This window comes from Cydia strobilella, chromosome 19, assembly GCF_947568885.1.
Source record: "Cydia strobilella chromosome 19, ilCydStro3.1, whole genome shotgun sequence".
NCBI classification, from domain to species: domain Eukaryota; kingdom Metazoa; phylum Arthropoda; class Insecta; order Lepidoptera; family Tortricidae; genus Cydia; species Cydia strobilella.
Genome location: NC_086059.1, coordinates 11,052,420 through 11,075,032, shown reverse-complemented (window position 1 = coordinate 11,075,032; position 22,613 = coordinate 11,052,420). Strand labels below are relative to the sequence as shown.

Below are 22,613 nucleotides of genomic sequence, written 5' to 3'. Positions count from 1 at the left end.
TGTGAAATAAAATAAATTAATAGATCTATTTACTTTGTATTTGGAGTGCAAACGTAATTTAACGTAAAATATTATTTAGTATTTAGTCTATTGTCGGATATTCGTCGTGTGCGACGTTATAAGTAGGTTTTGTGAACGTCACCCAGGGAAAGTATAATTAATTTTCACCACCCGTTACGTTTTTGCATGGTCGAGAAACAATTATAGAGAGGCAAATAGACGAACGCCGAACGAGCTAGTGAAGTGGTTCGCAGAAGGATCTGAGAGCCTACCGCGAACCACGTTGAACGTGTTGCCTCTCTGTCGCACTTGTAAATTCGTACGTAAGTGTGACAGGAAGGCAACACGTAGAACGTGGTTCGCGGTAGGCCCTCTGTGCGCGACGCGTTTCTATCAGCCTAGTTCGAATTCCGACGAGGTACGTTGGTAATTTAGTCGAGTGGCGAGTATTACGTATCTGAACACCAAAAATTTAGTCGAGTGGATCCATTTTATTCTATTATTTCTGGCGAGGGAGCCTCCTCCCCACCACTTACTAATCTACTCGACTAAATTTTTGGTGTTCATAGGGCCTACCGCGAACCACGTTCGACGTCTTGTCACTTACGTACGAATTTACAAGTGTGACAGAGAGGCAACACGTCGAACGTGGTTCGCGGTAGGCCCTCTGACACGTTTAGTTTCTAATATACTCGCTACTCGACTAAATTACTAGTCTAGTCCTAACCAGCCCTTCATTTTGAAACTCTGCCTACTCGTAACACGCTCGTCTGCAGTGCGAACGATTTTTGGTTAGTTGATCGATTTTAGTCATCGTCATTATATATTTAAGAGTTACTCTTGTCGGTGGAGCGATTTACATATGTGTCGGTCCTCTGCCTTCTCCTTGACAGCCTGTATTTTAGTACCTAACTGAAATACTCGCCACTCGACTAAATTACTGACATATTCCGAACTAGGCTTTCGCGACGAAATTAGTAAATGAAGTCATATTCAAAAATAGTGGTTTGTCATTTGTATTGTGTTGCTCCGTGTAAAAAGAGTTCTTAGGGCGATTACATCGTTATTAGATAGCGAAAATAAATGTCCGGAAACAGCACATTTAGTGTAGTACGTAAACAGACTTTGACTAGAGACAAATTTGTAATAAAGACTGTTAATTTATCTATACTGCCGGGCTAGCACATGATTGACGCGAGAGTATCTCACCGCGACATAGACTACCCGTCCCCTCTGCCCTTTAATTCATACAGTTAGTAGTCTATCTCGCGACGAGATACTGTCGCGTCAATCATGTGCTCGGCCTACTGGTGACAGTTTTTAGGTGATACAATACAAGATTGTATACCTTTCTCCGTGGAATGATGTTCCCTATTATGACAGTTCCTTCGAGTCTCTTTTGGTTGAACTTAATATAAAAAAAAATTGTTGAAACATGCTTTTACCGTATTTTTATAACTTAAGCGCCACTAGTACCATCCCACTAACCCGGGGTTAACCGGTTAAACCTGGAGTTACCATGGGTACAATTTGACACTGGATTAACGGTTTAACCGGTACATCTTATTAAAAAAAATTATGTACAGCCTGTATATGATGATGATCGGATCTTTCTTTTATATTTACTGATGGCAAGTGTCCAAAATAGCGAAACTTTCTACATGGAAAGATTGAAATCAAAATTTCGGATCAGAATATTTCCGGTTATATTTTGAGAAGTTTGTGCAACTTACACGTCTGTATTTTCTTATGTCAATTGAAACTAGTCTTCATTTACTGTGTTTAACTGACTAAGCACATGCATGACCATGACTATGACTATGACGTCGATGACCTCAGATCTTATAACGTTAAATGAGCCCAGGAAGACATTAAAGGATTGGACGACGCTCGAAAATGACGCCGACAACTGTGTGGATTTGCATCTGCCTTAGGTTAGTATATTTTTTTTAGATAAAAAAAATCTGGGTGCAACTCCTGGTACATTAATTTGTGTTTATCGTGAATATATAATATGACTTATTTAAACTTTCCGGATTTTTACAAATTATTTACAACACGGGACTTAATCGCGTATAATTAAGTTTTAAAATTTACCTCCGACGTTTCGAGGACGGCGTTGTTCCCGAGGTCTCGGAGAAGACTCCGGAGGTAAATTTAAAAACTTAATTATACGTGAATTATGGGCCAGTTGCACCAACCACAAATAGTCCACAATTGACGGACTGATTAATGTCACCCAGCAGTGAAGTATGAGACTTTCCACACACAAAAATTTTGCGAACACTAACGGTGACAGTTGGTTTGGTGCAACCGACCCTAAAGGGCCCACTGATGATTATTCGTACGCCGGACGATATCAGCCTGTCAGTTGAAACAAAATTTGGACTGTCCCGGGGTGGCCCTAAAAGCGTCCTTTAACCCACTTAATGCGATGTGGTCCTTTCAGTGCGCAGGTCATCGGACAGCCAAAGCTGGTGATCGACCATGACGGTGGAGCGGACGACGCCATTGCGATCTTTGAAGCGTTGCTCTGTGAACAATATTTCAATGGGTATACGTTAACACAATTCATCAGTTTTTTGTCAAAAATATATTTTTGATACAAGCTTTTAGCGTTCTTCAATAAACAACAATAGGTATAGTTAACGCTATCTCTACTGAGCTCGTTCACTTACCTGTACTAACAATGGCATTCTGTTAAACAAAAGCCATAATTTCTTTTGTGTGAGCGCGTGGCCTTCGTGCCTGAGCGCGTGGCCATTGTGTGTGAGCCTCAGGTAACAGAACCACAGAAGCCACAGGTAAGTGAACGAGCTCAGTAGAGATAGCGTTAACTATACTCATAGAGACAATCTAACAAACCCAAACACAGTTAGATTGCGATGTTCCATTAGTTCCATTACATAGTTCCTATGGCCAGTCCATCGTCAGATTAACTAGATTATGCCATAATATCGCATTGTCACCCAACTTTTTGATATGTAATGTTCAGCTCAATCGAATAATGGGAAGTTTGTCTAATTTAGCTTGTAAGATTTGACCCGAAAATACGCATTTTGGATCTAACCCATACAAACATTGCAAGTTAAATAAAAGCTTGTAAACATTATTACCCAGGCAGCAGTGACGTCAGCGATGTCATAATGACGTAACGGACGTCACAATGACGTATAAGTGCTACCTGGGTAGAAACACATTTTACTTGTCAGAAGCTTTCGACTAGTGTGTACATCCTGCATTTTAAGCTTAGCCTGTTTAATCCTCAACAACGTATGTGAAATTTTCCTAATGGAGCATAAGGACCCTTCTCTGATGGAAAGACACAAATCCTAGACCATAGATAACTGGACTAGCCTTTCAGTGACAGTATTAACTTACCTCTCTGTCAAAAACCTTGCATGATGCACATTGTCATATACTAATCTATGCACATTGTACAAAAAATCGTATACAGACATTTCCATGTTGTGATTTTTATTTATTTATTTAATATGCTAGTCCGGCTAATGAAATTTGAACCTGAAAAAACGCGGCAATTTCAAAAAATCTGTAGCAGGCGGCTCTTTGATTACAAGGATTGGACATTTCTAGAATATGAAAATTATAAAAAGTATAAAAGTTATGCAATCCTTGTAATCAAAGAGCCACCTGCTACAGATTTTTTTAAAATGCCGCGTTTTTTCGGGTTCAACTCTAGTGCTAGTCCATGTTATGTATAGTCTGACTGAGCCACAAATGTATATTTCAGTCCGCAGGTGCTGGCTATAACGACCACCCACGGCAACGTGCCCGAAGACCAGGCGTTCGTCAACACTCAGAGAATCCTGAACATCGCTAAGAGACGAGATGTAATTACCTACCTACATACAATTTTACAGTTTTATCGCACTTCGTAAAGACGGGCCTTACGGGCACTAAGAATGGTCCCAGGGTGTCATTTTGGGTGTTATGCACGAATTCGAGCCAATCGTGCAGTCTGCGCAACTATATAGTTGCGAACTCATCAACCAAACGCGTTGTAGCTTTCCACCCCAACGAGAATGTTCGGTCGGCATTATATGAACGGGCCCATCTTTACTTTTGAAATCTTTGGCGAAACAATAAAAACGGGTCCAAAAGAATACAATTCTCTAAGAAGTTATAGGCATTTAAACAGTGGCAATGACTGATACTCAAAAGAAAATTTACCCGGGTACATACATTACCTATAGTTGGTTTATTTCACAGTAAATAAGAACAAAGAAAACTATATCTACTCATCCTTTTCTTTTGGGTACTAGTACTAGTGTAAGACAAAGATAGTATGATTCTCTCTGTCCATGTTTGAAATGAGATAGTCCTTTGACAAACTATAAAATACTGAGTTAAAAAGAGGCTTTTGCTAATTGCTATTAATATTTGCTTTCACCCATTTTATATCCTGTAGGTGTGTGTACTACACCTTATCCTCACGCATTTCTCCATTTCACCCGCTCAGGTGCCTATCTACAGGGGCAGCAATAACGCCCTTACAATCGATGTACCATCGGACAGTTTCTTCGGCACCGACGGACTTGGAGACTCGCCACCCAGACGTATAAGGCCCTTACCACCACGGCCGGGGCACGCTGCGCTAGCACTCATAGAGTTGACTAAGAAATACCCTGGTGAGACCCTATCTTCATACTTATACCTGCAGTCCTAGCACAGAAGCGCCAGTATCTCGCCCGCGAGATAGACTACCAGTCTTATTCTCACTGTTTTAATTAGAGAGGGACAGGTACGGGACGGGGACGGACACGCAACCCAGACGCATACGGCCAATACCACCACGCCCGGGGGGGCATGCTGCGCTAGCACTCATAGGGTTGACTAAGAAATACCGTGGTGAGGCCCTTATCTTCATACTTATACCTGCAGGCCTTGCACAGGAGCGCCAGTATCTCGCCCGCGAGATAGACTGCCAGTCTTTTTCTCACTGTATTAATTAGAGAGGGACAGGTACAGGCGGGGGCGGAGACACGCAACCCAGACGCATACGGCCAATACCAGCACAACCGGGGCACGCTGCGCTAGCACTCATAGAGTTGACTAAGAAATACCCTGGTGAGGCCCTTATCTTCATACTTATACCTCCAGTCCTTGCACAGGAGCGTTAGTATCTCGCCCGCGATATAGACTACCAGTCTTTTTCTCACTGTATTAATTAGAGAGGGATAGGTACAGGCGGGGACGGAGACACGCAACCCAGACGCATACGACCCTTACTACCACGCCCGGGGCACGCTGCGCTAGCGCTCATAGAGTTGACTAAGAAATACCCTGGTGAGGCCCTATCTTCATACTTACAAAGATAGATATAACTCCGTAATAGATGGATACAGTCTAAGGAAAAAACGTGCCTCGAAAATCAAGAAAATTTGATTCTCGTTCAGAGGGCGCTACTAGTTTTGGCCTACAGTCGTATAGATGGCGTTGACGGTTTCGTTTGTTATTTAACAATTTTAACGCATATCAGTGAAAGAACATGGGTCAAAATCATAAAAATAATTAATGCAAATAAAAAAATCATTTATCTATATTTAAATACATTCTATCGTATTTTTATAAATCTTCATTTTTAGTTTTAAAGTGTGTCGACAGATGGCAGTGAATTTACTGGGGTTACAAAATTTACTATGACAGTACCGCTCTAGTATAAGTTACTCTATGATACTTATACCTGCAGTCCTTGCACAGGAGCGTTAGTATCTCGCCCGCGAGATAGACTACCAGTCTTTTTCTCACTGTATTAATTAGAGAGAGACCGGTACGGGACGGGGACGGAGACACGCACGGTAGCATTTTTATCGCCTGTCACCATGCCTGTAACATTCTAACAAGTATGTAAGTGCGAAAGTACAGGCAGTGACAGGTGATAAAAATGCAACCATGCCGCAGCACGGTCGGGGCATGCGGCGCTCGCACTCATTGAATTGACCAAGAAATACCTTCCTGAGACTTATTTAGAATAAATGTAGTACTGAGACACTGAGTACGATATACGGCCTAATTCGCTCATCGCCACTTCGCTTTTTCTTATCGTCTTTGATCGGGTATTGCATTAAAAGGTTTAAAAAATCTTTTATAAAATTCTTGGCCGTAGTGCCAACTGTAAGAATCTATTGTCTAAGTTGTGTCGTCTAGGTATCCAACCGAAGAAGGTCGGCAGCGCGCGTGTAATATCTCCGGTGTTGCAGGCGTCCATAGGCTACGGTAACTGCTTACCATCAGGCGGGCCGTATGCTTGATTGCCACCGAGTCGGCAATACCACCTTTACACCGACTTTACGGTGGCACCGACGTGGTATATAAAAAAAGGTTCGGTTTCGCTCGAAATGAGGGCTATCGTTTTTTTGCTCACCAGTTGACGCCTCTGTTGATGGTGGTCCAAAAGACTAAAGAACAGCTGTCAGTCATTGAAGTGACAAGTGACATTTGACATTTCGAACTATGGAAAAGACCACCATCTACACTAGCGCCCCTAGCGGCGAAATCATACGCGTTAGCCCTCATTAGAGCAAAACCGACCTTTTGGTTTCGGCAAAAATTCCAGTTTGTCTTGTAGTTGAGGTGACTGACGGTCTGATTGCAGGTGAAGTGAAGGTGGTAGCTGTGGGATCTTTCACCAATATCGCTCTGGCCATTCGGTTGGATCCCACATTCCTGAGCAGAGTAAACACACTGTATCTGGCTGATGGCCGTAAGTTAAACCAAAGCAATTTATTTTCGTTTCACATGTTTTAACTACCTGCCGGGCTAGCACATGATTGGCGCGAGAGTATTTCGCCGCGACATAGACTACCCGTCCCTCTTTAATTCATACAGTTAATAAAAGACGGGTAGTCTATCTCGCCGCGAGACACTGTCGCTCCAATCATGTGCTCGGCCTACTGTAGATTATATTAATGCAAAGAAGTACTTGTACACAGCATATGTTGCATGTAAACCACATACAGTTAATAATCAGCTATATTGGAGCAACAGAGAGGTTCTCACAAATATTGGAATCTAAGGCGAGGCGTTTGATTTGGTATTCCGGTATTTTCGACTACTTACCTCGATCGTTCTGATGTGTTTAATAGAGATCTTACAAAAAGGGCAGTCCCTAATTATATACTAATTTGCCGTCGAAAATTTTTAAAAATTGCGAAATTTCCACATATTTTCTAATATTTTTGTAAGGGAATCATAATTTTCCATTTCCAAAATAATAGTTTCCTTTATTTCCTGTGAAATTTTCCTCTTTCGATAATTTTTCGAACTTTTTGGAAACTTTCCGCTTGTACACTTGTAGTTTTTAATTACAGGCGAAGCATCAACACCAAAATATAATGTAAAACACGACGTGGAAGCGTACTACGCGGTGGCGGAGGCGGCGACGCCGGATAAAGTCACCATCGTCTATTACAGGGGCCAAATTGATATCTCCACGGTGAGTCGTAGTAACACCGCGTGTGGGTCTTACTCATACACAGATTTATTCTCTTACTACGCGGTGGCTAAGGCGGGGACGTCCTACAAAGTCACAATTCTTAGAGCCACCCCACACTAGCGTCTCCCGAGCGTCGGTGTTTAGTCAACTATGGCTGCTGTTTGACTCAACGTTGGCGCAACTGCGCAGCGACGCCATTTTCCATAGCGCTGACTAGATGCCGACGCTGAAAAGACAAAGACAAAGCATTTATTGCCAACATATTACACCGTACATAATTACATAATATCGTGTACGAAGATATACCTGTGCCGCCTGGCATCGCAAGTGAGAAACCTGGGGTTGATTCTTGACAATGGCCTGACTTGGGAACCGCAGGTATCTGACGTATGTCGCCGGGTCACTAACACACTAAGAGCCCTATACCGGCTTAAACATTTCCTTCCGACTGGCACTAAAGTTCTCCTTGTTCAAGCTCTTGTTTTACCTATTGTAGACTATGCTGATGTGTGTTACACGAATATCACAGAAGTCTCTCTGAGGAAACTAGATCGGCTTCTTAATAACAGCATCAGATTTATATTCGGACTCCGTAAATATGACCACATATCTGCATATCGCCGCCGACTTAACTGGCTCCCTATTCGAGAACGGAGGTCCTTGCGTATTCTGTGCACACTATATTCTATTTTATTTGATCGGAAAGCGCCCGGCTATCTTAGTTCGAAATTTAATTTTATAACCGCCCGATCAGGTTGCACCCTTCGTGAGTCCCGTAGTCTCAAGCTTACTGTTCCTTCTCATCGCACCGGTTTTGTCTCTAACTCCTTCACTACGCGATCCGGCTTTGGAATGATCTCCCACTCAACATCAGACAGGCTCCAACCAAGCTCTCGTTTAAGCGCATGTTACGCAAGCATTTTTTCGACAAGCTTACTGGTTAGTTGTCCATCGTAGGCATAGTATTATTTGCACTGGGTACATAAAATAAAGTAATATATATGTAAGTTTATTTAATTATAGTATGTATACTATGTATATGTAAGTTTATTTTCGGTAGTGTGTATTATTTATCGCTATATTTTTTGTTTTAAGTTACCTATTCTGCTTTTTTTTTGTTCAATGCTTGCACCTATCACTGTTTCTGTTTAGCCTGGTGGTTGACTGGTAGAGAATGCCTTTAGGCATTAAGTCCGCCATTTGTACTTTATTTGTTATATTGTGCAATAAAGTTTAAAATAAATAAATAATAAAATAATAATAATATGGACCCTGAAAGGGCGCAGCAAACTTACAACTAAATAACAAAATAAAACTAGGTATACTGCAATGGTTTGTTTACATTAAATTATTTCTTATATATATATAAATTAAACATTCTGTCTTAAAAAAACTCCTGTAGCGTGTAAAATAACTTATCTATTAGGAATACACTGTGCTTTTTTGAAAAAAATTAGGTTTTCTATGTTTTAATGGTTGCGGTAGTTTATTGAAGATTAAATACACATGATCACAAACTACTAAGAAGATACTACGTATCACATGATCATCAAAGAAAGACGCTAGGGTGTGGTAGCCCTTATTCTTATTTTTTATGACAAGCTCGGTTCTCCATACAAACGTAGTTCTGCTCTCATTTAAATTGAGTAGCTAGTTTGCGCTGAAAGTTTGTACTTACAATAGGATAAGGTATATCTATGTCTGTACTCTGTAATTAGTTTATGTAGCTTCAGATACCATAGTTAAAAAAATACAGCGAATGTAAGTTTTTCATACAAAACTTGTTTTTGCTCTATTTCGTTTGTTTTAGTCATTTAGTCATTTATTCAATATTGCATTGTCATGTACATAATAAGGTGTTACATTTTATATAGCCAGTTCATGACAAATAGTACAGTAGCACACAATAGTACAGTCTTTCTATTCTATTAATTCTAATTTACATATTGTAATTTATAAACTGCAGCTAAATATACTAATTACAGACCTAGATATAAAGTCCGTTTGTATGGGAAGGTGAAATTCGGCCGAGCTTGCCGTCATATATAAAGCTAAATGATCACTTACCCCATCTGAATTTTGACACCATACAACTCTTTCCAGGAATGGCGTAGAAACGTCTTAGGTAGTCTACCAACTGCAAAGATTCGGGCCCTCAACGCTTTTGAAAGGGTATCACTAAACTCGGCCGAACAAGCACAGTTCTGGTCTCCGTTGGATCCCTTGGTTGTAGCTACGGCCATCAATGACGATATAGTTACTAAAATTCAGTATGCTAATAATAGTGTTGTTTTGTGTGGTAAGTTCACTTTTACTATACAGGGTGAAATTTTAACCACCTTTCATACTCTACGTAGTGACTTTATAGGTCATACTGAACAACTTTTATTATGGGACCAATGCCGAAATCGCGAAAGACTGGCTGTTTCATACATTCCGGCTGATGTGACGCCGCTGATTATAGGATAGCCAAATTTTTTATCGCGATTTCGGCATTGGTCCCATAATAAAAGATGTTCAGTATGACCTATAAAGCCACTACGCACAGTGGTGTAGCTAGGCGTGAGCGAAGTGGGCCGTCGCCCACGGCCTCGCGCCCCGCCTCGCACGAGGCCCCTTCGGGCACAGTGAAAGAAAAGGGCCTCGCAGATGCGATTTCGCCCACGACTAGAGATTAGTTCACGCTACGCCACTGACCACGCAGAGTATGAACTGTGGTTAAAATTTCACCCTGTAGATAAAGAAATATCTGTCAGATAGAGAACTAGAAAATTTATATGATAAATTCGCCTTTTGTATACTTTTATTACTAGCAACTGATTATACGCGCCGTGGAAGAATTCTGTTCTGGTTGTGGTCATCAGCAGCAATTCCATCCAGCAGCGTTCGCTATATTTTTGCCTATAAGACTTGAGGAGTTCCTTCAGTTCCTCGATTCCCCGTCATCCGAACTAGGATTCGACTAAAATTGGGACCAACTTGCAACTTTCAAACAAAAAAAAAACAAAATGGAGAGGTTCTGAAGTAATAAAAATACGGTCGAATTGATAACCTCCTCCTTTTTTTGGAGTCGGTTATAAACTTAAAAAAACGAACGAACGGTAGACAATAAGCGGCTTATCGCGATCTCTTCCAGCCGGGCTAGCACATGATTGGTGCGAGAGCATCTCGCCGCGACACAGACTACCCGTCCCCCGTTAAGATAAGATAACTGTTTATTTGTTTTCCCCTCACTAGCTCGGAAAGTTGTCTTTTATCCTTCAATACAAGCGGGGAAAAACGCGTTTTATCCACTAGTGGGGAAAGTAATTTGACCTTGGATGGAGCGTGTTTAAGTAGCTTGACAGATAACAAAACGTAAAACGCTCATGATAATGGTTCGTTCGATATTAATTATCATTAAATAAATGGTTTGAGAATCCAATAAAAACTTCCAAATTTAGCTTTATTTAATAATTTTAAGTCATAAATCTTAAAATTCCATAAGAAACGTTAGATTTTTTGTAATGATGTTAAATATAATTCGGAACGCACAAGTTGAGACGATGCAATTCCAAAACGCATCGTTGACATTTCATACGTCAGAACAGAAATGTCAACATTGTCAACATAATTTTTACTGTTCTTCTCACCGACTCACGTAAAAATCAGAATTTCTAGTGTTTTCTGTTATAATATCGTTAAAAAAATTGTGATTCCAGTGATGAAGATGATCTAACGCCTGTGGATGTTGCACTTTCCTCGCTATAGTGAGGGGAAAAGTTTTGTGTTACACACGGGTGCAAATGTATTTTACTTCTCGTGTGTTGAAACACTCGCTACGCTTAGGATTCTATTTTAGAACCACTCGCTTCGCTCGTGGTTCAACTATAGAATCCTTTCGCTTGCTCATGTTTCAATTCCACACTCGCGAGTAAAATACAACTTTGCACCCTTGTATAACAAATAACTATTGCCACAATACACACAAAATATTCAAATACAGAAATGACATAGGTACACAGAACAATCCAGAAAATAAATAAAAATTACAACAACAAATAAGTCACACCGATTTTTACATAATATGTAGAAAAAGGAAAAAATACATAAAAATACTGTTTTATACAAATAAAAATCCTGTGTGCGTCGCAGCAAAACAAAAAGGTTCTGGCTCAGTATTACGCTTCACCCATTAGGAAAAGCACTGATTTTCTGCCAGGACCTCAGTAGACAGTATCTCGCGGCGAGATACTGCCGCGCCTACTGACTACCTTCCGATAATGGAAACAGCTAGTTAGTGTTCCTTTGTCTAGGGGAGAGTCGGATAGTGACATATAATAAAAAAATATCCGTTTTTTTTTCAGGGGGCCAAAGAGGCGTGCTTATTAACAACTTCACTTCGGAGGAAAAGGCGAACGTCAGAGTTTTCCATGAAATTAACTCGAAAAAGTATCAAACTTACTTGTATTCGGTATTTGCTGCCGAAGTGAAATAATTGAATATATTATTGAATGTTATAATTGTAACGCAATAGAGTAAATCGAAATAGGTAATTTATTGTATGGACAATTAATAAGTGTAATTTTGTTTTACCTGACAAACATAAAAGGTGGAGATTCTCAATTTATTAATTTAGGGTTCCGCATTTATATATTGTTAGGTAGGTGCCACAGCTGTCTAAACAAGAATATTTAGGTACCTTTCATCATCATCATCATGTCAGCCGATAGACGTCCACTGCTGGACATAGGCCTCCCCCAAGGCTCGCCACTCCGACCGATCCTGTGCCGCTCGCAACCATTACCCTTTAACCAACAGGTACCTTTACCCTCTACCTATTAAACCTAATGAACAATCAAAAGTGTAAACGGTGGCCATAATAAGTACTACCTAACCCCCTTATTCATTAACGTCTACTAAAGCTGACAAGCCGCTAATTCGTTTGTCCCTTTCCGACGTATTGGTATGATGGAAAGGGACAAACGATTATTAGCGGAGTCTTAACTTTAGTAGACGTTTATGAATAAGGGGGTGAGATGATAACAGGTATAGCATTTATGTAATTTCGGCTCATTACGCTTTTTAAAACGGTACTTTAAAATTTTTGAGACGATGTTTTTGGTGCAATTGTGCAAATAACAACTGTTTATGTTTTAAGATTAATTTTTTAATCGCAATTTTATTAAAGTACCCTCATTTTATTTTCAACTGTACTCGTACGTACCTAATACGATACCACGGATACGGTATTAGGTACATATATTTGAAAATAAAATGAGGGTATTTTACTAAAAAAATAAATCTAAATGTATGTCTTGCTAAATTGATAACAATTGACCTAATAGATAATAGGTGTTACATTTGTCGTCATAATGTTTAGTTAACACTTTTTATCAAAATATGATAGGGTTCAATATTACATGAAGATACCGAAATGATAGTTAGTTGGTAATTGATTTTTACAAACGTGTATAATTATGATTATCATATTTATTTTAATTAGGTATTTGTAATATTGTATTTTTGTTGCAAATCATTGAGGAATAGTATTTATAGCTATGTAATTTAGGTATATAAAGCTGAAGCGGGCCGAAGACCAGTAAAAAGCGAATTTCCAGCGAAGTGAGTACACAAATTTCCAGTAGGTAACATACAGCTCGGCCAATAAGGGGTTATGTGGGGATAATGACACAATAAAAATTATAGGTATAATTGATCTTACGAGCAGAAACCATAAGGTTTGATTTGTAGGTAAGTACAATCGGGGGCATTCCCGGTGAACCACTTCAGAATTTTTTACCTCGTTCTCCGCCTCCCATAGAGATAACCAATTACGATGCATTTAAGATTCTTTATGTTAATAATGAAAAGGGTAAAAACCTGCCAAGTGCGAGCCGGACTCGCGCACCGAGGGTTCCGTACTTTTTAGTATTTGTTGTTATAGCGGCAACAGAAATACATCATCTGTGAAAATTTCAATTGCCTAGCTATCACAGTTCATGAGACTGGTGACAGACAGACGGACAGTGGCGTCTTAGTAATAGCAAAGATAGATATAACTCCGTAATAGATGGATACAGTCTAAGGAAAAAACGTGCCTCGAAAATCAAGAAAATTTGATTCTCGTTCAGAGGGCGCTACTAGTTTTGGCCTACAGTCGTATAGATGGCGTTGACGGTTTCGTTTGTTATTTAACAATTTTAACGCATATCAGTGAAAGAACATGGGTCAAAATCATAAAAATAATTAATGCAAATAAAAAAAATCATTTATCTATATTTAAATACATTCTATCGTATTTTTATAAATCTTCATTTTTAGTTTTAAAGTGTGTCGACAGATGGCAGTGAATTTACTGGGGTTACAAAATTTACTATGACAGTACCGCTCTAGTATAAAGGGTCCCGTTTTTACCCTTTGGGTACGGAACTCTAAAAAGGTAAAAAAATATCGACAAATTGAGAACCTCCTCCTTTTTGAAATAGATGAATAATAAAGTACACCATAGCTTACATCGTAATATGTTTTTATTTGATGAACCTGAGGACATCGCATGTTATTTGCCGTTATGGTTTCGATAACCTCTCGATATGTTATCGTTAGTATGGCATTCGCGACCATCATGCTAATACATTATCATGGTGAATATAGTTTTCAGTGGTTTGTTGTTTTCAATTCCATGGCGTTTAATCTAGTTGTTTTTCTTGAATACTTTACTGGTAAGATACTCTACCACCATGCATAAGGGCAATGTGGCCTATACCCAAGGATGCCCAATTGCCCACAAATTATGCAGTTACACTATACACACCTCCAGGGGCGGTAGCACGGTCGCATTTTTATCGCTTGTCACCATGCCTGTCACGTTCTAACAAGTATGTAAGTGCGAAAGTGACGGGCATAGTGACAGGCGATAAAAATGGGACCATGCTGCGTCCGCAGATTTTTCTGGATTTATAGAGCCCCATTTTCTTGTGTCCAGAGGCTTCGCAATGGCTTAAGACAACCCTGTGAGAAAGGCAAAGTGAGAAGCACTCATTGCCAAGCATTGTCAGCATATTAACAAGTAACGACGGTCAACGAGGGTGCGGAGTGTTAGGGTCGACAACGCGTATGTAATATTCTAATAATTCCTCTAGAGTTGCAGACGTACATAGGTAACATAGGCTACGGAGACTGCTTACCATCAGACGGGCCGTATGCTTGCTTGCCACTGACGTAGTATTAAAAAAAAGTAATGCGTGCAAATAATGCAGACCTAGACTGATCACTTGACCTAAGTAGTAGCACCGGTCTTCCCAGAAGGCCTCGCAATTAAACATAAAATATGACGGTATTAAAAAAACTACCGTCTGCTCAGCACCCATTTTCAGCTGGATCCTGTCTGTTATTGTTGAGTTGAGACATCAAAGCAATCTGATAGTCCTTCTAATATTTATTGTTGAGATAAGAGAATGAATATTTTAAACGCGATCAAGTACAAACAATTTAACATGTGGTCCTGCGAACCGGATCGGGATGCTACCGACTGGGATGGAGCAAAGCGAGTAAGTATTACTCCATCTTCGTTAATTTTTGATGCTGATTAATCTGATCTTAGACGATTAATCATATTATAAGTATAAATTGCATATCTTCAATACCCACGTTGGGAACCTAAAAAATAGTTCCAAAACGATTATCCTGACATTCCTGACATTATAGTGCAACTTTTTTTAAACTCTCACGTTCTACTGTCACACGATATGATAATAATATTATTAAGCGATTTTCCACTTGTTTGGCAATACGTAATAAGTGATAAAGCTCGACCTTTGACAGCAGTTGACCTATTATCAAACGTATCAAACCATAGCATTCCCAATCGTTAACTAGCTAAGGCCAGTCCATTCTCCAGACCAACTGACGTAACTGTGATGGCATCAGTAAGCTTGGGGACGTCCATCTCTGTCACACCAATTAAACAAGAGGGATAAAAATATACAGTCTTCAAGTTCCGACGAATGCGGTAATTCCTCTTATACTGGTTTGACATATGAAAGGAAGGCAAGCTAAGGGAATAAAACGGCAGTTCGTCATTAGCATTGACATTTAAAGATCCATGCGACGCTGGATCTGCTCATTGTTGTCCTGTGAAGAAACAGACGCAAGATGGCTAAGACCGTAAGTTATTAATTTATTAATTCAGTCTATCAATAATTCTTTAAATTGTCATGCAGGCCTTCTCAAAATTTTCGAACTTTTTTTTAAAACACAAAATAAATTGTTTAAAGAGAAAATTACAGATGCAGGTTGCGGAAAGTTGAGGAAAAAATACAAAATTTCTTGGAAACAAAAAATTCACAGAAAACAAAGAAAATTCTTTTTTGAAATGGGTAATTTCGATTCGCAAACATACAAAAATATGAGTTCCGAAATTTTTTCATGTGGAAATTTTGCAATTTCGAAAACTACGACGGCACATCAGCAGGGAAGATAGGAATAAGGGCTTTAGAATGAGTATGAGTATAGCTTAGGATTAATTGAGCTCTCTCCTGTCTAATGCGAATCAGAATTTGTCTATCTAAGTTTACTTAAACCTAAACTATTAGGAGCGGCTTTTAAGTGATTAACTTGATCTTCTTTGGCGTATTATTTCCTAATATCTTAAGAATTTTAAAGGATTTAATTGACGCAATCTGTTTTAATTATCCTCCCCAATTAGTTATCTAATTTAAGTTAAAGTGTAAAACGTGTTAATTAAGTAATTGTGACTTGATAACATTTGACGTCACGTTATCAATATTTTACATTTAAATATATACCTAGAATATTCAGTTTACGATATACCTCCGACGTTGTAGACTTAGTTTGATTAAAGAAAACTAAAACATATAAACCAAAACTATTTATTTTGTGGAAAGAAGATGAATGCGAACCGGGGGTTTACGTAGAGATCACGGGTTTCCACTTGCTGCGATCCTGGCATACCTGGTTTAGGACTACGTCCCAAGAAAGACTTGAACCTAAATGACCAAAATGCCTTAATGGTTCTCTGGTTTCAGGAAGGACCAATTGGTATGATCGACCCGTCGCTGCTGCTGCGGCCGGAGAAGGTATATGATGACAAGCCCATCGACGCCTTCCGCGACTACTCCGTCGACGACACAGACCCCATCAAGGAGCGAGTGCGCAGGACTTACTACGAGATGCACACCAACATGACGGTCGACTTTGTCAAGGGTAAGGTTTTTTAATGTGCAGAGATTGCAGCGGCCGTAGCACGGTCGCATTTTTATCACCTGTCACCATGTCTGTCACGTTCTAACAAGTATGTAAGTGCGAAAGTGACAGGCATAGTGACAGGCGATAAAAATGGAACCATGCTGACACCGCAGAGCTAAAGTGAATGTATCGTTATTGCACTATCGCGGACAGCTTACGTATGGGACGCATGCTACGAGTACTGGTACTGGAGCATTTTTATCAGACTACAAAATCTACCAACAAATCAATTCAACCAATCAATTTTCAAATCAATTTTTATCAAAGAAAATAAGGGTAGGGAGCCGTTCTCCAAATATGGCAACACTGTGCAGCTACTGGACAGTATTGCCACATTAAGAAATCTGCTTCCTACCTACCCTTATTTTCTTGGATAAAAATTGAAGTGTCGGATATATGAGATCGCTCTTTGATAATCAATCTTTCCATCTTTCCAGCAAAAATGGACAAATGGCTGAAGTTCAACCACTTCAAGTCCACGGTGAAGGACGCGCTGATCAAGCTGAATGAGCTGGTGGACGAGTCAGACCCTGACTCCGATCTGCCGAACATCGTGCACGCTTTCCAGACGGCTGAACGTATCCGTCAGGAGCATCCTGACAAGGAGTGGATGCACCTGATCGGCCTTATCCACGACCTTGGCAAGGTACGGAAAGATCTTTAGGGAATCATTTGACGCTCATACATACCATGCGCAGGTCTTTTTTTGTCAGAGGTAGAGGTAATCCTCATTGGATACTGCTGGCCCAGTATCTGGTAGCATGCGCGACTCGGTTATGCTGGAGATTTTTCTCCCAGCCGTCTACGGACTAAACCCCTCCACCCTGTAGTGTTCCAATTGTTGCCAGAAACTCGGCGCTATCGGGTCTGTCTGTGGGCCTGTAGGTTAGACTGTCAGGAACTGTCTTCCCAAACAAGGGTGTCGCCAGCTGATGGGCTCCGGGGGGGGGGCATACTTTTAGTTACAAACTTTATTCTCTAGGGGTGGAGCTGCTCCCCCTTGGCGACGCCCATGTTCCCAAACAGTCTTCTTTCCATCAGCCCATTTTTCAGAACAGAAGACCAACTTAAAGATCGACATTCAGTCCCTTTTCCTCATCTAGCTTGTCTCTGGGAATATAAGGTCATCTGATAGCTATAATGCTTAATACTGAATGCTAACTGGTTTTCTTTCCTTCTTGCCACGGACCAAGACATTTAACATCCCATTTTAGTTCTAAGCGTTGACATCATTATCTTCTCTTAAATATAGGTAGGTATATTTATCATTGGTATTAAAAATTCTATTGTCGGGATGTTGGCAGGTCATGGCGTTCTTCGGCGAACCGCAATGGTGCGTGGTGGGCGACACGTTCCCCGTCGGCTGCAAGTGGGGCAAGAGCATCGTTTACGGAGACGACAGCTTCAAAGACAACCCCGACACTTACAACCATAAATACAAGTGAGTTCTGCATTGTCATAATCTCTCGCGTATGTCATGTGTCATGTTAAATAACTCGTCTAACAAAATTACTGCTCCTAGTATAATTACTATAGCCTCTACTACGAGGGTAAATCAAAAAGTTCTTAGAAATAGGGTCAAAAACAAAAGATAATCATTGTTTTTATTTAATTTTTTTTACATAATCTCCTTCTTTTTCAATACATTTTAAGTACCGTTTTTCAAGTTTTTTTATTCCTTCCGAAAAAAATGTTTTTCCTTGAGTCTCGAAAAACTCCTCGACAGCACTCATCACCGCATTATCGTCATCAAATTTAGTTCCACGGATGTGCTCTTATAATTTGGGAAATAAGTAAAAATCACTCGGAGCTAAGTCTGGTGAGTAGGGTGGGTGGTCGAAGATCTCAAAACCAGCTTGGCGGATTGCAGTGACAGCCATCTGTGACCGATGAGCAGGAGCGTTATCATGGTGGAACAATACGCCAGCACGCAATTTTCCTCGACGTTTTTCTTTAATTGCCTGCCGCACTTTCGGGATCAATTCCGTGTAATAAGCACCTGTTATGGTTTTTCCTTTTGGCAGATAGTCAATCAAAAGGATACCATCCGTATCCCAGAAAACTGAGGCCATGACTTTCCCTGCCGTCGGTAATACTCGAAATTTCTTCATTGGCGGAGAAGACGGGCGTTTCCAGGACATGCTTTGCTTTTTCGTTTCGGGATCAAAATGGTGAACCCATGTTTCATCCATGGTGACAAAACGCCGATAAAAAGTATCCGGATCACGCTCGATAATTTTTAGATTTCGCTTTGAAATCTCCAAACGCAAATCTTTGTTCGCCTCGGTTAACATTCGTGGAACCCATCTGGCGGATACTTTTTTAAACCCTAAAACATCCGTTAGTATTGATTGCACGCTACCAAATGAAATCTTAAGGGTCTCTGCTAGATAGTTAATAGTAATTCGCCTATCTTCTAACACCATTTTTTCGATTTTTTCAATATTTATTTCATTAACTGAGGTGGAAGGCCGGCCTGAACGGGGGTCATCTTCACAGCCAGATCTGCCTCTTTTAAATTCAGCAACCCAGTAAGCGACCGTAGAATAGGGTAAAGCATTAATGCCAACAGTTTGCTGAATATCCAAAAAAATGTCTTTGGTAGACATTTTTTTTAAACACAGGTATTTTATCACGGCACGCAACTCATTTTTTTCCATAATTGAACTAATTTGCTAACTTGTTGCACAAAATAATTAATTACAATGAAATGGCGGGAGAATTTCGAAAACAAATAACTGTCAAATAATACGTCATAATGACAGTTTTAAATAAAAATAAAACTACGCGTAAAGAGGTTTTGTAAATATGTAGTTCTAATAACTTTTTGATTCATCCTCGTATATTACTAGTGATCTTCAAACTTAGCAGAACTTCCAACAATTTTTTTCACATTTACCCTTAATCCTTATTAGCAGCTGTTCTCCCATAGCCCGTTTTTACCTACACATTACTAAGTATTAACTATAGCCGGTCGAACAACTTTGTCAGTAAAATAAGGCGCGAAATTAAAATTTTCTATGGGACAAAAAAAAATTGGCTGCTTTTTTCTGCTGACGGAAATGGCTTGACAGACTACATATAGGGATTAAACAGTTGGAATTTGAAGTTCTCTCTTTAAAATGGCCCTCATGGCTTGTTACATACGACTCGTTTTGGAATGCTCTTTAACCTTTTGAACGCTTTATGTCATAAACAAAAACGTCACTGTCACGCCAAGGTAACGCGCGGGCGCAAGCGAGCGAATGTAAACTTTACTTGAAAGTGTCAAGGTTACTTTGACAGCGTCCGCCATAACACCTATATTGGTCCTTGGAGCTGTGGGCACGACTAGCAACGACGACTTTAGTGGTTAAATTCCTGGCGTTCCAAGGGTTGAAGGGGTGAACTGTGTCAAGTTCGATCCATAACGATAACCTATCTTGACTTTCAGCACCGATTGCGGCATGTACAAGCCGAAAATGGGACTGGAGAACCTGATGATGTCGTGGGGACACGACGAGTACCTGTACCGCATGCTGGTGCACAACAAGTGCAAGTTCCCCAAGGAGGGGCTCTACATGATCAGGTACACTTTTGTTTGGTTTCGTTAGAAATTGGAGAAGAGTCTTTATGGATCTGTTTGGGGTTCATAGAATTGCATCAATGAGTATTAGTTGCCCGTGGAAAGAGAAGTACTGTCAGCGATAAAAGCTTGTACCAAAAACTTACCTAGGCATTTCTAAATATAACTAGGTAGGTATAAAATTTAGTTTCAATATTGTGTCTAGATTAAGCCTTAGTTTGTAGTTAGTAGTTTCTTACTAAATGATAGTTTTTAATTGTAACAGATCTGGTATGTAGGTAAATTGTAATTGGTTCCCCGCAATACAGGCACTGCCTAGTACGGAGACCCCTGGAATGTCTGTATATAACCTTTAGCTGAAAATAAATGATCTTTATTCTTCTTTATATGTATAGAAATCAATGCAGTAAGTTCTGACATTGAACTATTCTTACTAACGTATCTTTACGTTTAGAACCGGCACAGAGAACCAGTATTTTGCGCCATAAGTTGATGTTGTGTTGAAATCAAACTATAGAAGCGGAGCGTGAATCTCGCGACCTAAACGCGTAAGCGCCATGAATTTTACGGCGCTTACGACGTTTTGGTCGCGTGGTACAGGTTGTGATTGCAACAATTTCATGTTTATTTCTCTATAGTAATAATAATGAGTTCTAAGTAGTATTTTAATTGTTCAGATACCACTCGTTCTACCCGTGGCACGCGGGCGGCGACTACAAGCACCTGCTCGTAGAGAGCGACAAAGACATCGAGGCGGCTGTCCTCGAGTTTAAGTGAGTAACTGGATTGAAGAAAATGAAATAAAGTGGATCAACTTTAATTTGCAGTTTGTAGAGGCTTTTGGTGATACCACAGAAGACTCACTCTCTAACAAAACGCGTCTACTACGCGCAAGGCAGCGCAAGCGCGTGCGACGTCTATTCCGTAGCGGTGCGCGGCAATTACTATGGCAAAACCCAAAAATTGGGGCGGCCGCAGGTACTTGTAGCGAGGCGACGAAATCGCGGAGTGAGACACGCCTGGTGATACGCGTTTGAAAGCTTATCATAAGTCATAGACAAAAGTATTCCTCGTATATTCCTCGTTTCTCCATCAAACTAGCCGTTACGCTAATGCCTTTTTTCACTTGTAAAAATTAATGCCTGAAATGTATGCTTTTCAATCAAAGCAAGAGAACAAACATTCGAGTTGCGAGGGCAATTTTTCATGTTCAAATTAATTAAATTATCACAACACCCTTTTGTTTATTTTCCAGCAAATACGACCTGTACACGAAGAGCGCCTCAGTCCCCGACATCGAGGCGCTGTGGCCCTATTACGACAAGCTCATCGAGAAATACATGCCCGGAGTCCTGGAGTGGTAGACTGAACATGAAAAACCTCTCCTAACGACAAGCGATATGCACCTACAGATCTCCGCTATCCGCTATAGAGTCTATCCGCTTTTCTAAGATCAAGTACGCCATAGTAAATGTATGGCGAACTTGATCTTAGAAATCGGACACGCTATAGTGGATATACCATTGTCCAAAACGTTCTGACAATTCGTAAGAATGAAAAGAAAATCTTAAATGTCAAAAACATTTAAGATTTTCTTTTCAAATGTATAGAACATACCCTTGTAAAAATGTAAAAGATCAACAAGTCACTCGGTTTACGAGTTAACCGCCTTAGGATATTGAATAACGACTATTCATAAGTTGTCTCTGGCTTTAACAGTTTGCTTAAGCTTTCGAAGCATTGACTCGTCATAACTCATAATGTCGGCTGTATACACGCGTCGAGAGCCTCTCGCCGACTCTCGGTACCGCTCCGATCCAATTGGAGAAGCGGGAGACGAGACAAGAGCGAGACGAGAAGGGAGCAGCATGTACACACTCGTTCTCGGCCTGTCTCAGGTCTCTACACGAGTGTGTACAGCCCACATTTAAAAGAGGCGGGCAAAATAGCAGTGAATTTTGTGATATGTTTTTGTTACCAAATGTACCTATGGACATGATTTCAAAATTGATTTATATATGTACCTAAGCGGAAGGCAATTATATCGATCCGACACTACTCTTTTTCATGTCTATCGACTATCTTTCTCAGGTTCATACATTTAGAAGAATACCAGTGACGTATTTGAATGAATATAATTGTAAATAGACATGAGGATAAATTGGCCGAGTTATCTGCTTTGTATATAATAATAAAATAAATATAAGTAATAATGTATTAGTTTTACTTACCATGGTATGCATGTATTCCTTAACCAGCTCAGCATGTAATTAAAATATACCTAAATATATATTAGGGGACATCTCACACAGATTGACTTAGCCCCAAACTAAGCAAAGCTTGTAG

At 40.1% G+C, this 22,613-nt stretch overlaps 1 protein-coding gene across 2 annotated transcripts; it reads left to right on the top strand.

Moving 5' to 3' along the window:
* Positions 1 to 1,881: 1,881 nt before the first annotated feature.
* On the top strand, positions 1,882 to 22,480 carry LOC134749888 (inositol oxygenase). 2 transcript variants are annotated; one of them, XM_063684890.1, is made up of 12 exons: positions 1,882 to 1,934; positions 2,450 to 2,554; positions 3,752 to 3,851; positions 4,481 to 4,649; positions 6,617 to 6,724; positions 7,332 to 7,456; positions 16,483 to 16,660; positions 17,140 to 17,348; positions 18,007 to 18,143; positions 20,136 to 20,270; positions 20,945 to 21,040; positions 21,523 to 22,480. In XM_063684890.1, exons 1-12 carry the CDS (start codon positions 1,897 to 1,899, stop codon positions 21,629 to 21,631), a joined length of 1,509 nt encoding a protein of 502 aa, XP_063540960.1. In that variant the 5' UTR covers positions 1,882 to 1,896; the 3' UTR covers positions 21,632 to 22,480. The 2 variants fall into 2 exon arrangements, with proteins under 2 accessions (XP_063540960.1, XP_063540961.1); XM_063684891.1 differs by lacking the exons at positions 1,882 to 1,934; positions 2,450 to 2,554; positions 3,752 to 3,851; ... (1 more) ...; positions 6,617 to 6,724; positions 7,332 to 7,456 and adding an exon at positions 15,451 to 15,601.
* Positions 22,481 to 22,613: the final 133 nt, after the last annotated feature.